The sequence below is a fragment of the Rhinolophus hipposideros genome, assembly GCF_964194185.1.
Source record: "Rhinolophus hipposideros genome assembly, chromosome: 12".
Lineage (NCBI taxonomy): Eukaryota > Metazoa > Chordata > Mammalia > Chiroptera > Rhinolophidae > Rhinolophus > Rhinolophus hipposideros.
The window spans coordinates 9,565,254-9,579,742 of record NC_138058.1 but is presented as its reverse complement, the minus strand read 5'-3'; the positions used below and the strand labels follow the sequence as shown (position 1 = coordinate 9,579,742).

The following is a 14,489-nucleotide window of genomic DNA, read 5'->3' as shown; positions in this document are numbered from 1 at the left end:
CATATAATAAAATAGAAGAAATTTTCATGTCTTCGATAGTTCATACATTATTAACAATAGCATACCATTTATTATGGTTCTGCCTTCTAAAATATATTTAGTAGTTCTTAAAATGTGGAATTTGTAAGAAAGTCACCCTTAAATCTTAATACTTTAAAACAAATCTCTTCATTGGCCAAGACTTGAGACTGTATCAGTTATCAAACATGTATTGAGCACAGAGTACTTGAAAATTGTTTGCCGCTGGGCTCATCTCATGAATAAGCCATTGTCACGTTTGTCCTCTGCTGGTTGACTGATTGCTGGGCTTTCTGCGGCAAACGAAGAAAAGTGGGTCCAGCCTTTCAAGAGTGTAGGGGTCAGCAAGTAAGAGAATACATTTGCACAGGAAAGTTCTAATCGTTACTGAAATAAATTGCTCCCTTCCCTAACTTCTTTATTTTGGCTGATGTAATTCTTCCATCTTTGTGACTCAGGGATGAATAAGAGATTGAAGAGGAAGAGCTGGTTGGAAGCAGAGCATAATGACTCTATTTGAGGTTGAGTTTGAGGTTTCGGTGGGCCAGGCCGGACTGAGTCATCTCTGTTCCCTTCTGTTGACACTGACTTGACTACCCTGTGTCAAGCGGCCTTTCAGTTCTGCCTCTTTTTTGGTCCAGGCGCTCGTCTGAATGACTGGGGTAGCCCCAGAACCATCTCCGGCTGTCGCTGTCTCCTCCCCAGTGTGCTTCCTACTCTGTGCTTCCAGTCAACACTGGGGATAGGAACAAGCAAAGCTCTGTGGGTCCTGCCTTGTGGAGGTTCCCATGATGATACCACCCCATTTTCCAGAGGAAGTCTCTAAGGCTTACAGATGCCCGGCCTGCCAGTCTCATGTTCAAGGCCCTCTGAACTCATCTCCCAAGTTCATCCTGTGCTATAGCTCCACACATTCCCACACAGTGGGAACCTCTGCTTTCTCATCCACTGTCTGCTCACATTCCTCCCTAAGCCTGGACATCCTTTGCTCTCCTGCCTCCCTCTCCCACCCCACCTTTTCCACCTGTCAAAAGTCACAAATGTCTTCCATAGCCTAGCTCCAAGCATGACTCTCATACGCCCTTCATGACCCCCTGCCTAAGATGTGTGTTTTCTATGTCTGAGTTCTCGTGGGACCTTCTTGTCCCACGACAAGAAGTATCAAGTTTAAAGTAGCTTTTTGTCCCATATTAAGCTGTCAGAGAGAAGGGCTCATGTGTTGTCCATGGTAGCTTGTTGTCCTTCCACAAGCAGGAGACCTTATACAGAAGGTGACCATATAATTTGCTATAATTTATTGTCCAAACTCGAACATTTTTGAGTGAAGGGAACACTCAATAATTATTCTGGGCTACAAGTAAACTTAAAGTTGTCCCTGGTTACTTGGATACATGGTTGTCTGTATAGCCAAATGAAGGCTCAATGGACAGTTTCTGAATTCAGTGGAAATGCTGACAGTGTAAATAGCCAGTGAGCATCGTGAAAGAGTGGAAGAAGGTGTCTTTACTAGAGCTGGTATTGCTGGGTATGGTGTCACTGAGAAGGTAGTCCCTGAGGTAAGTCCGGAGAGAAGAGACATGATTCAGAAGGTCCACTTAGAGAGAAGAAAGAATAACATCATAGAATAAAAGAATGATGAGCGCAAAGACAGAACCACATTTGATATATTTAGAGAACAGTGAGTATGGCTGAACTTGATGGTTTATATTGGGGAGAAATAGGCAATGTGGTGGGAATGTGTCGTAGGAAGGGACTGGAGTGCTCACACCTGTGTGTGAGGGGGTTGAGGACGTAGTCTTTATTCAGGAGGGAAGAGTAGGCAGCTGAGTGTTTCTGAGCTGGAACGGGACAAAGAAAATGCAGAATTTTAGGGGGATTAGTCTCATGGTCGTGTTCAGAGAGAGGTGAGGCTGAGGAGAGGGAGAATCCATGGGATTCATAAAATAATCACAATGTAGGGTGACAAGGACTTAAAGGCAATATCAGTAACCAAAATGGATGAGTCAGGAGAACTGAAAAGATAGAATTAACAGGACTTTGTGACCCAAGGGAGTCAGGGATGGCTTTGGGGTGACACTTTGTACAGATTCTATCTGTTGGTACCATAGATTGAAATAAAGAAGTCAAGAGGCAGGGATGATTTGGAGGGAGATTATAAATTTAGATTTCTACACACAAAATATGAGGCACCAATGGGTCATCTAAATGGAAATGTCCAGTAGATAGCCACAGAGGAATGCCCAGGAGGTGGGAGAGATAAGAACAAGCAAAAATGGGTTTGGAGACGTCATCCAAGGGAGGAAGCGGTAGGTGAAAAAGGATGAGGTGTCTTGGGGCCAAATGGTAAGAAGAATACTACTGATTGTCAAGGGCTGGATCTGAGGAAAATGCCTGCACTTAATGGGGACAGGGAGACATAGAGACTGAGAAGGGGTCCGTCACTCTGGGGAAGAAATTGGATGATGCAGAGTCCTGAGGGCTAAAGGAAGTTTCAGGAAAGAAGAGTTCATTTCTTCCAAATCTGGCAGAGAAATTGTGAAGAGTGAAAAACAGCTTTGACTATTGAGACAGTGATTAAAATAAAAAGTTATCTAAGGAAATGAACTGGAAATGCATTTCTCCGGCCAATGATGTTGCTAAACACTGATTTACTGCCCGTGTCAGAGGCATGTCAACGCGATGTGTGTGTTTCCGTTGTAAGAAGGATTGACGGCAGAACAGCCAAAATGCCAGTTAGATTCAACAAAAACAGGAGTGGTTCTAATATTAATCAGGCTGTGACCAATGACCAAAATACTTAAACAATAGATACTAACCTGTGATACCCTTCTTCACCCAGAAGGTAACAATACTGAGCATAGAAGATAGAACTTTTCTTGATACAGATCCCATCATAATGATACCTGAAAAATAAATTTTGTCTTAAAGGTTATGTCAAACCACTGACATGCTTTATAGAAGAAGACAAAGAACAGACTAGCTAATGAAGACCTGGGGTTCTTCTCTGGTTTTTAGTATTGACTCTGTTTATTAGGAAAAGCTAATCAGTCATTTAGCCTGATCAAGCTCTGTTATGGTGTTTCCCCGAAAATAAGACCTAGCTGGACAATCAGCTCTAATGCATCTTTTGGAGCAAAAATTAATATAAGACCCAGTTTTATTTTACTACAGTATAAGACTGGGTCTATGTGATATGATATGATATGATATAATACAATACCCGATCTTATATTAATTTTTGCTCCAAAAGACTCATTAGAGCTGATTGTCTGGCTAGGTCTTATTTTCGGGGAAACAGGGTAGGTAGACAATTTCATTTATTTTGTACGCATCAGCTTTGAAATGGGCTTGTGGATGTTCTACTCTGCTGTCTCAAATTATGACACTCTCACTTTAGAGAAACAACAGGGAAAGCCCCTCACTGTTGCCACCGTTAACCTTTCTCAAACGAAGTGAGGCTACACCAAGGTTCTCTCTACTGGGAAGTGAACTCGGGTTCTCAAAAACCGAGTAAGGAGGTTGGTGCCTTCTCGGCAGGCCAGGCATTCATCTCCTGAGCTCAGGAAACTGCAGCGACCTGTCCAGGCTCACGGCAGCAGAACAAAAATCTTTTCAATGAAGTGTTGTCCAACATTGAATTTGACAAAGTCTTCCACTGTCTTCACTCCTTCATGGGTGTCCGGCCCCTTTCCTCATTCAGTTTCTACCCTTCTCACTGATTTCCTGATATCACTGATTTCTCCTGATTTTTCTTTATCTAAAACACACCTTCAATAGCAATGATAATAAAGTGACAATTATAACACCATGCAACCAATAACTCTGGAATTTCATTTTGCGTTAAAAATATAGCCTGGGTACCTAGTCTCCTGAATATAATTCAAATATGCTAATTAGATGAATACTTAGAAATTTTAGCTCCAAGAGTAATTAAAACAGTTCCATTATTCTATGTGTGTAATTATTTAAATATTTCAACAATTAGACACTTACATGTCTAAACATTTAAGGCGTTGGAACAAAAAAAGATTTTGTGACTTTTGTATTTTAACAAAACCCCTAGAAACTAATATTTGGTTCCAGTATCATATGAATTACTCCAGGCACTAGGATTTCATTTGAATTGTGGGAACTCTTTGGTAAGAGTTGATATTTATAGTTTGTTTAGTTTTGGATTTTTTTTTTTTGGTCAGGTCATCCATTTTGTGATTTTTTTCCCCCCAAAATATTTGTTGTCAACATTTCAAATACAACAAAAAATGAGAAACCTACCTGACACTGCCTCTCGTGCCTAGCCTCCGGGTACCAAGGTCAGGAAACACCAAGCGTACCAGCTGAAAGAGCAAGATTTAAAGTTGCCATTCGAAAAGTTAGAAATAAAACTTCCAATTTCTTCTCTTACAACGTTTAAATTGTGTTTCCTCTTTTCTGATTGTAAAGATAGCAAATGCTATTACAATAGTGAAGAACAGAGCTACTTCTGACTCAACTTCCCATCTCCCAGTTAATCACTTTGATGCATGTTTTATTAGACAGCGTTGATATTACATTTATGATCAATAACATTAAAAAAAATAGAAGTCTGTCCCAGTTTCCTAATTATTAGAGGTCCATGGTATGTGTGGTGTCCAAGTGCATGTCTGTTAAAAGTGGAAATCCTGGAGCGTGGTGATATTACGAACATACAGAACATGGGAACCATGATATTCTGAACAGTCTAGCAGTGATTTCTGCTCGTTTTCTACAACCCCCTCCATAATCAACCAGCCTCCGCTTTTGCTTGGCTTCCTGTTGTATCCTTCTTTATTTTTTCATAGCTTCCAAGCAGCTGGATTTAACAGTATCTTGAAACATTCCTCTAGTCTGGCTCCAGGCCAGACGTCTTCCTATGGGAAGCCACCCAAACCTGGGTGTGGAGGAGGCAAATGAAGGAACAGGGAAAGCAAGTCTTGCACAATTAAACATGGAGGTCAGGAGGCCAAATCGACAGGTTCCCTCAGGCAGGGAGAACCAAAATGTACAGATGAAAAATAAGTGATAGGAGATAAAAGTCAGGAAAGTCTCAATGCAGAATCAGAAGCCAGAAATTCCTACTTTCAACACATTCTGATAATTTCATCTCCTCTTAAAAAAAATCACTTCAAACTTTCCCTGTATGTCCAGGTGTAAGATAGTAGGTACCTAATGGAATTATTACAAAGTATGCAGCAGGCTCAGATTCAAGGCTCTGGGAAGTAATCTGGTGTTTTGGAGGGAGAAGCAGAAATAAATTGCCTACTTGCCCGGCAGTTTAACAATCCACACATTTTATTTTATTGAGTAATTCCAACCCCAGACTATGCTGTGATTTCATTTTATGATCAGGTACACCACAGTTAAAATTTAAAAACCAACTGAGGTGATTATTTCCAAAAAATCTAATAAGTAAAAAATTTATATACTTAATATATAGAAAGCTCACATAAATGAACAGGAAAAACACTAATGCACCACTAGAAAGTGGTCTGGTGATAATATGTGTACACACAAGATACATATCACCAAAACACAAGTAAAAGTGTTTGCCTTGCCTAATCACCCAATAAATTGCAAGTTTAGACAGTTAAATAGAGTTCTTACCCAACAAACATTCTAGGATTTGGGTAAGAATATCAAGAACTATCATGAGGGGTGTGAATTGGTTACAATTGTCTAGAATCTATTTTAGGGAAATTACAAGACATAGGTGGAGATTTATGCTACTTAGAAGAGGAAAAATTATAAGCAACCTAAATTTCCAATGAAAGAAATGACTAGATGAATTCTGGAACATCAAAAAAAAAAGTTTTACAGCCAAGATGCAACACACATTTAAAAATATTTTAATGTGAAAATGTTTATGATGTTCTAAGTTAAAATAGGCATAGAACTATAATAGTTAACGTTCCTTGGGTGCTTCCTGTGTGCCAAAACTGTTCAATTCTCTTTACATGTATTGTCTCATTCATTTCTTAAAAGCATCTCATGAAATATAGGTACTATTAACATTATAAATGTTCATATTTTATAGATGACAAAGTTGAGGCACAAAAAGATTAAATAACTTGCCCAGGTTTATAACCTAATTAGTCTGATTCCAGGATTAGTGCTGTTAAAAAGTGTGTCATACTGTATGCTGTCTGTCCATCTGTTTGTCTGTCTGCCCATCCACCTGTCTGTATATTCACCCATCTATCTGTCTGTCCATCCATATACCAATGTTTCAATCCATGCACATAGTATCTATACAACAGGAAGAGGCATGAAGACAACAAGAAGCAAAGTGAATTGTGAGACTTACATCCCCAAGCATTTAGCTAAAATTCGGTTTTAAAACTCTAAAAGCCCTCCACTGCAATCACCCACAAAGAAGTAGACAGAGGAGGAAGTGTGAGGAGATTTCTTGTTTCAAGACCACCCCTTACCTGTGAAGGGTGTGTGGGACTAGGTGTGGTCTGGTCACCTTAGGCCTAGCAAGAGAGCATTCATGGATTCACTGAAGAGCTTGTGAGGCCCCTGCAGTTAGTGTCTAACCAGGGCGTAGGACTCCTGGAAGGTGAGAGGTGGGCTGGCAAATGGCCTGGGTGGACAGGCAGAAGAGAGTGCCTACTTGTTTCAGTTGGCACACCCATGGTCTGCTCAGGTCAAGAACGACCGAGTAGTTTTTGTGACCAGCAGTTGGCCACATGTGAGAAACACCTGGCAAGTGGGACAGCCCAGACTGTGCCCAGCAAGGGCCCCAGGATGGGGAGTCAGGCTTCAAAAAGAGTCATTCATTAAGGCAAGGGATGCCTACTAGAACATTCTCCAGAGCTGTTCTGAAGAAGCCACCAAATGGATCAGGAGACAAGTGTCCGCCTGGCCCCCAAAGCAGGAAGCCTTGCAGTGGGAACTTTCCAGCCATTTTAACCTCCCCTTCCCAGAGGGGTCAAACCAACACCCAGGAAGGTAGAGGGAGAGGAAGAGGGACGCAAGAAGAATCGCCCACACCTAGTTCTCTGCGGGCAAGTGACCACACAAGCATACGAGAGGAGATGGGGAAAAGATGCCACTTTCAACCCAGTTCAGAATACAGGACTGGAAATTCCAAGCATCAGACTGACACTGTTCGGTAAATTAGAGTCACAACAGGCTTTGTATCTCCCAAGGATTTCTTGAGAAGTCATGCTTCCCACTCAAATGCTCATTCAGGGCTGAGGAAGAACCACTCAATGAGGATCTCCAAAGAGATCTGGAAAAAAGACGAAGTCATAGTGCGATTCCTCCCTGTGCCCTGCTGGTCACATGTGCATGTGTGTGTGCAAGAGTGTGCAAGTGACCATGCACGTGGCTATCTCTCTTGACAATGAGGCCATAGCCAGTATTTATTTCCTTCTTTTTATGCACTTTTCTCCAATTCCCACATTTTCCGTATAGGGAATGTATTATTTTATAATCAGAAAAACATAAGTATGTGTTATTTTAAAAAAAAGGAAGTCAGTGTTACGGAAATTCCCTCATCCACATTAGATTATCACTTGCACCAGAAATGAGCATCACCCATCATGTGCCCGGGACTGCCAAAAGGAGCACGAAACACCCCAACATCTGCACAGGAACTGGTGTGGAATCTGGAATCGACTCCTTTCCCAGGGGAGGAGAGAGGAAATGAGAATTGGGTATTTTTTTGTTTCTCTTGTAAACATGCTTTGGGGTCATATCCTTTTCCCCTTCCTCTCCCTTCTCCACTTAGTCACAAATTCGGCAGCACAGAGATCCTTCCCAATCTTAGCACCACTGGACTGGCCTATTCTTCAGGCAAATTCCCAGCGAGAGCTGAAACAGTGTTTTGCGGAATGGATTCTAAGGGAAGTATTAAGATGAAAAATGCTAAAGAAATGCCCATTGTCACACACTGGAGTCCTTTTTAAACTTTCTTTGGCATACTCTGCAGTGAGGCTGCTCTGGAGGTGAAACAGCTTCTAAGAAAATCTAAAAAAGATTTTGAAAAAGAGTCTTTGGTTTCTTAGAAAACGTAGTAGGGATCATACACAGCCCATCATGTCTAGCTAGAGTCACCCCACTTCTACCTAATAAGGCTGCCAGGCAGGTAGCTGAGGAGAACCTGGGAGGGCATGGAGCAGGCCAGTGGAGAGAAGCAGAGTTCCCATGTTTTGAGGATAACCAGGAGAGGAGAAGAGATGCCTGGTGATTTAGAATCTAGTCGTGGGCTGTCTGAGATGAGAATCACCAGCCACACGTGGCTAATGAGCACTTGAAATGTGGCTGGTTTGAATTGAGATGGGCTTACATGTAAAATACACACCGGATTTTTGAGATTTAGCATGAAGAAAAGAATGAAAAAAACCAACAACTCAATGGTTTTTTTTTTTTTTTTTAGTATTGATTCCATGGTGAAAAAGTAATATTTCTAATATTCTGGATTAAATTTAAAAATTATTGTCCACCTTTTAAAAAACTTAAAATGAGGATACTAAACTATTAATATTTAAAATTATGTCTATGGCTCCTATTAAATTTGATTTTTATTAAAAATATAGCTAACATACAATAATATATTAGTTTCATAGTTATTCATCATTTATGTACCTAAAGAAGTAATGAACATGATAAGTCCAGCAACCGCCTGACACTGTACCTGCTATCACAATACTTGCTATATTTCCTATGCTGTACATTACATCCCCATGACTTATTTGTTTTATACCTGGATATTTGAGCCTCTTATTCCCTTTTACCTTTTTTCCCACCTTTTAAAATTTTTCAATTACAGTTAACATTCAATATTATTTTATATTAATTACAGGTGTACAGTATAGTGGTTAGACATTTGTATAATTTAAGAAATGATCCCCCTGTCTAGTCTAGTACTCAACTGGGCAGTATAGAAAATTATTACCATATTATTGACTACATTCCCTATGCTTTAGTTTACATATGTGTGACTATTTTGTAACTATAAATGTGTCCTTTTTAATCCCTTCACTTTTTTCACCCTGCCTCCAACCATCTCTCATCTATCACCCCAACAAATCTAGTACCCATCTGACACCATACATAGTTATTACAACATTATTGACTATATTCCTTATGCTATACCCTACATCCCCATAACTACTTTGTAACTACAAATTTGTACTTCTTAATCCCGTCCCCTTTTTCCACAACCTCTAACCCCACCCCTCATCTGGCAGCCATCAATATCTTCTCTGTATCCATGAGTGTATTTCTGTTTTGTGAGTTTATTTTGTTCTTTAGATTCCATATACAAGTATAAGTAAAATCACACTGAATCTGTCTTTCTCTGTTTGATATTCCACTCAGTAAAATACCTTCCAGGTGTATCCATGCCATTGAAGATGGCAAGAACCCATTCCCTTCCATGGCCGAGTAATATTCTCTTGTATATGCATACCACCGCCTCTTTATCCATTCTTCCATCAATGGACACCCAGGCTGCCTCCACCTCTTGGCCATTGTAAACAATGCTGCAATGAACATATGGATGCAAACATCCCCTCTAAGTAGAGTTTTGGGTTTCTTTAAATAGATACTTAGAAGTAGGATTACTGAGTCTTTCTCTGTCTCTTGTTATAGCCTGTTTTAAAGTCTATTTTGTCTGGTGTAAGTATTGCTACTCTGGGTTTTTTTCTTTTTTCTTTTTTTCATTTTCATGAGATAACTTTTTCCATTCCTTTACTTTTCACATGTGTGTGTCTTTCAATCTGAAGTGAGTCTCTTGTAGGCAGCATATTAAGTGTTTTGTTTTCCTTTTCCTTTTTTTTTGTTTTAAGATTTTATTGGGGAAGGGGAACAGGATTTTATTGGGGAACAGTGTGTACTTCCAGGACTTTTTTCCAAGTCAAGTTGTCCTTTCAATCTTAGTTGTGGAGGGTGCCATTCAGCTTCAAGTTGTTGTCCTTTCAGTCTTAGCTGAAGAGGGCACAACTCAGCTCCAGGTCCAGTTGCCGTTGCTAGTTGCAGGGGTGCAGCCCACCATCCCTTGCAGGACTTGAGGAATCAAACCGGCAACCTTGTGGTTGAGAGCCCACTGATCCATGTGGGAATCGAACCGGCAGCCTTCGGAGTTAGGAACACGGAGCTCCAACTGCCTGAGCCACCAGGCCGGCCCAAGGGTTTTGTTTTCTTATCCATTCATCCCTTCTATGTCTTTTGATTGGAGCATTTAATCCGTTTATATTGAAAGTAATTGTTGATAGATATGTAGCTATTGCCATTTTATTACTCATAATTTTTATTTTTTATTTTTCATCTTAAACCCCTCTAACATTCCTTGTAATACTGGTTTGGAGATGATGAACTCCTTTAGCTTTTTCTTGTCTGGGAAGCTCTTTATCTGCCCTTTGATTTTAAATGATAGCCTTGCTGGGGAGAGTACCCTTGTTTGTAGGTCCTAGCTTTTCATCACATTGAATATTTTGTGCCAATTCCTTCTGGCCTACAAAGTTTCTATTGAGAAATCAGCTGACAATCTTATGGGAGCTCCCTTACAAATTACTAGTTGCCTTTCTTTTGCTGCTTTTAGGATTCTCTTTGTCTGTAACCTTTGGCATTCTAATTATAACATGTCTTGGTGTGGGCCTGTTTGGGTTCATGTTGTTTGGGACTCTTTGCTCTTCCTGGACTTATATGACTATTTCCTTTGCCAAGATAGTAAAGTTTTCAGGCATTACTTCTTCAAATAGATTCTCAATCCTTTGCTTTCTCTCTTCTCTTCTGGTATCTCTATGATGTGAACGTTGTTACACTTAATGTTATCACAGAGGTCTCTTAAACTATCCTCATTTTTTAAAAATCTTTTTTCTTTTTGCATTTCTCATTTGGTGTTTTCTGCTATCTTATCTTCCAAATAGGTAACTCGACCCTCTGCTTCATTTAGTCAGCTGGTGATTCTACTGCATTCTTCATTTCAGTTATTGTATTTTTCACTTCTGACTGATTCTTTTTTTGTGGTTTCTATGTTCTTTTTTCTGCTTGCTATCTTTTTGTTGAAGTTCTCACTAGTTCCTTGAGCATCCTTAAAACCATTGTTTGAACTCTGTATCGTGTAGGTTGCTTGCCTCTATTTTGTTTCATTCTTTTTCTGGAGTTTTCTCCTGTTCTTTCATTTAGGATGTATTTCTTCATTTTGGCTGCCTCTCTGTTTGGTTTTATGTATTATTTAGATCTGCTATGTCTCCCAGTCTTAGCCAAATGGCCTTTTGTAGTAGGTGCCTGTGGGGCCCAGTGGCACAAACTCCCTGGTCACCTGCACCGGGTGTTCTAGGAGTGTCCCTTGTGTGTGCCCTCCTGTTATAGTTGAGCCTTGGTTTCTATTGGCTCACCAGTGGTGGGATTGACCCTATGGATGATTGGCTGTGGGGTTTGGCCATGTCCACAGCTTATAGGCTGCTGTGCAGGGGAGGGTGGGGGTTTATGCCACTGAGTGGTATTCACCCCAGTGGGCCCTGGTGTCTATTGAGACTGCCCTTTGGGTGTGCCACTTCTGGGGCTAATTGTATGGTTCTCTGTTGTGGTCTGAAACCAACCTCCAAGTATGTTGGTTCTGGGGCCTCTTGAGAGGGGCTCCAGTGCAGGCCCAAGTCACCCACAAACTGTGACCAGCCAGGGACTTTCTGGTAGGAGCTACAAAATGATCTGCAGTTATTCACTGACGCTGCTAACACTGGAGACACATGGGAGAGGTCGTGCTGTGAACTGAGGACGTATGACACCAGTACAGGGCCTGAGGTAGCTCCACAAAATTCCAGGCACCCTGAGGCTTGCTGCCACCTGCTGGCTCCCTTAAGGTTCAGCCACTGATAAAGCCTCGTGCAGTACACAAGTTGGGTGAGGCAGGGTCTCAGGGAGTCACTAGAGTGGGAAGAGTTGTTGTTACCAGGTTAATATAAATTCTGCTTTGGTGCCAGTGCTGAGCCTGGAGCTAGTCAGTAAAAGTCTCAGAGCACACCGAGGCCAGTCACCACTTGTCTGGAGCCTGTGGACTCTGATAGTTTTCCAAGAAAGAGTTCAGTGCAGGTGGGGCTGGTGCTCGTAGAGAAAGTGCCTCTGGTGTTGGGCAAGTTGGGTGGGGCAGGGTCTCAGGTAGTCAGCAGGATGATGCTATTGAAGCTCACCAGACCAGTCAGATTTGATTTGACTGTAAGCATAGGGGAAGGCTTAATACAGGAAAGATGACCCCCCACCTGCCAGCTGCATGGGAAAAGGACCCATCACAGGGAAAATGGCAACTATCCTCCAGTCCTCACTCTGATGCCACACGCCTCAGTCTGCTTCGGACCCCCTGAGTCACCACCCTTTCGCTGGATCCCAGGATAAGTGCCTGAGAGCGAGTGAGTCTGTATGCAGGCCCTTTAAGAGGACGTCTGGGTTTCCCAAAGCCTTCCGTTCCACCCGGATGGTCAGAATTCCCACTGTTTTTCACAGCCAGATGTTGTGGGGGCTCCTTTTCCTAGCGCCAGTACTCTGGGCTTGGGAGCCTGGTGTGGGGCTATGGTCCCTTGCTTCTCTGGGAGGAACCTCTGAGGCAGAGATATCCCTGCTGGATCTCAGCAACACAGGGAGATTTGGGGCCTCTTTTGTGTCTCCACACCTCCTACCAGTCTCAAAGTGGCTTCTTCTTTATATCCTAGTTATAAAACTTCTGTTCAGCTAGACTTTAGATGGTTGTCTAGGTTGGTTGTTCTATAATTTAGTTGTAATTTTAATGTGTTCATGGAAGGAAACAGGCAGTGTTTATCTGCTCCACCATATTGGATCCCCCATTAAATTTCTATTGGATAGCATTGGACTAGATTCTATGAGGCCCAGTCAAACTTGCAATTAGATTAGATGAGATATTCCTTTCCTTTAGAGTACTTATCTTCTTCTGCTCTATTTCCCCACTTAACATTTATCCCACCTAATATAGTAAATATTTTATCTTACTTATCTGTCTCCCCTAACTATAATAAAATGAGTTCAATAAAGGTAGGAATTTTTCTCTGTCTTGTTCATGTTATATCCCCACCATCTAAAATAGTGCTTGGCACATAGAGGCTGCTTAATAAATATTTGTTGAATGTGGATGGTCTCAGGTAGACTCTCCTTGTGTTAATGTTTGCTGTAGATTGTTTGTTCTAAACAAAGTTTCTGATATAGCTTGTAACCTCCAGAAGAAATCTTTAAGAGCCAATGCATTCTCTAAGTACAACCAAATTGTGGAAAGCATTAGTTGTCTGACACCACAGAGTGTCTCCTAGAATTTGTGTGGTGCTGAGTTTGGGCATTTCTATATGTGGAAAAACCTGGTTGAGTATTTGGAGCTGTCATAGTTGCATTGTCTTAGGTGTCACCCCATTCCTTTCCTTTCCTGTGTCCTCACTATAAAGTGTGGACAAAGGACAGAATGGCTTCTCCATGGAGATGAAGTAGTATGTTAAGCATCTGGTTGGCTTCCCAGAGCAACTTACACCTACTGAGAACACATTAGATCCAAGCAAATTCTAACAATTCCTAATCAATTAACTTGGGTACTTTTTTCACTCAGTGAATACTATATTTTTATCCTGACAACCTACCTTCCCAAATGTAGCTGGATTGACGTAGTTCTGGGCATTTTGCCCACAGGTCTCCACATAAATCTCATACATGAGGCAGCGAGGCACACTGTACCCTTCGCAAAAGTAGAAATTATCCACCAACCTACGGGAGAGGAAGACGAGGAAGAGGAAATTGGAATTTGTTTTTCTAGAGCAGGACATTTTGATAAGGATCAGTGGTCAGACACAAGTGTGGGAAATATGTTCAATTTATTGAATGCAAAAGCTCACCAATCAGCATCAATACTGTACCCTTTTATTCTCAGCCCAGAGTTAAGTATATTGGTCGTTGGCCTTTAGATTATCAACAAGATGAGTTTTCTTGTTGTTTATATTTTTGGCATATAGGCCTATTAAAAAGAAGCTCAAATTATTGGGCTCAGAAGACACTGTTGCATAGAACTTTCTAAAGCCTATGGCCATGATCTCTATTACTATAAAGTGGAGAATTATTTACTCTCTAAGACACAAAGCAACCCCCGCCCCTTGCAGCCTATGACCCCTGCAGGTGACTGCAGGAGCCAGTGTGGCTTCCCAGTTCTCACGTACCTGTGACGCAGGGCACTAGGGCACAGCTTTTTCTCCCTCCCTCTCTACCTCTGAAGCAGTTGTTTGCATGATTTTTAAACCCAGGTGATTTAGGGTGGGTCACTATATTTTGATTCTTTAAATTACAATGAGATGTAAAATTCAAAACACCAAGAGACAGGTGGTATACTTTCACTCTCCTTTAACTCCCACTGGGGAAAGAGCTAAGTGGCATTCAGATGTGATCTGCAGCACCCTAGGACTCTGCTCAGGGTGGGGCCTTCAACTGCCCAAGTGCCCCTGGGCCCTGCCGATGGCTCACAG

At 41.5% G+C, this 14,489-nt stretch overlaps 1 protein-coding gene across 2 annotated transcripts in view; it reads right to left on the bottom strand.

The window, feature by feature from the left end:
• RFX8 (regulatory factor X8) overlaps positions 1-13,703 on the bottom strand; it is a gene marked incomplete at its 5' end in the record, with an annotated part of 52,676 nt that extends 38,973 nt beyond the window's left edge. Inside the window, 3 exons of one of the 2 annotated variants that reach the window (XM_081068753.1) lie at positions 2,835-2,921; positions 4,291-4,352; positions 13,617-13,703. In XM_081068753.1, the coding sequence (XP_080924879.1) occupies positions 2,835-2,921; positions 4,291-4,352; positions 13,617-13,688 (221 nt within the window). The remainder of the gene's footprint in view (positions 1-2,834; positions 2,922-4,290; positions 4,353-13,616) is intronic. The other variant, XM_081068754.1, reaches the window with a different exon arrangement.
• Between the last annotated feature and the right edge of the window lie 786 nt (positions 13,704-14,489).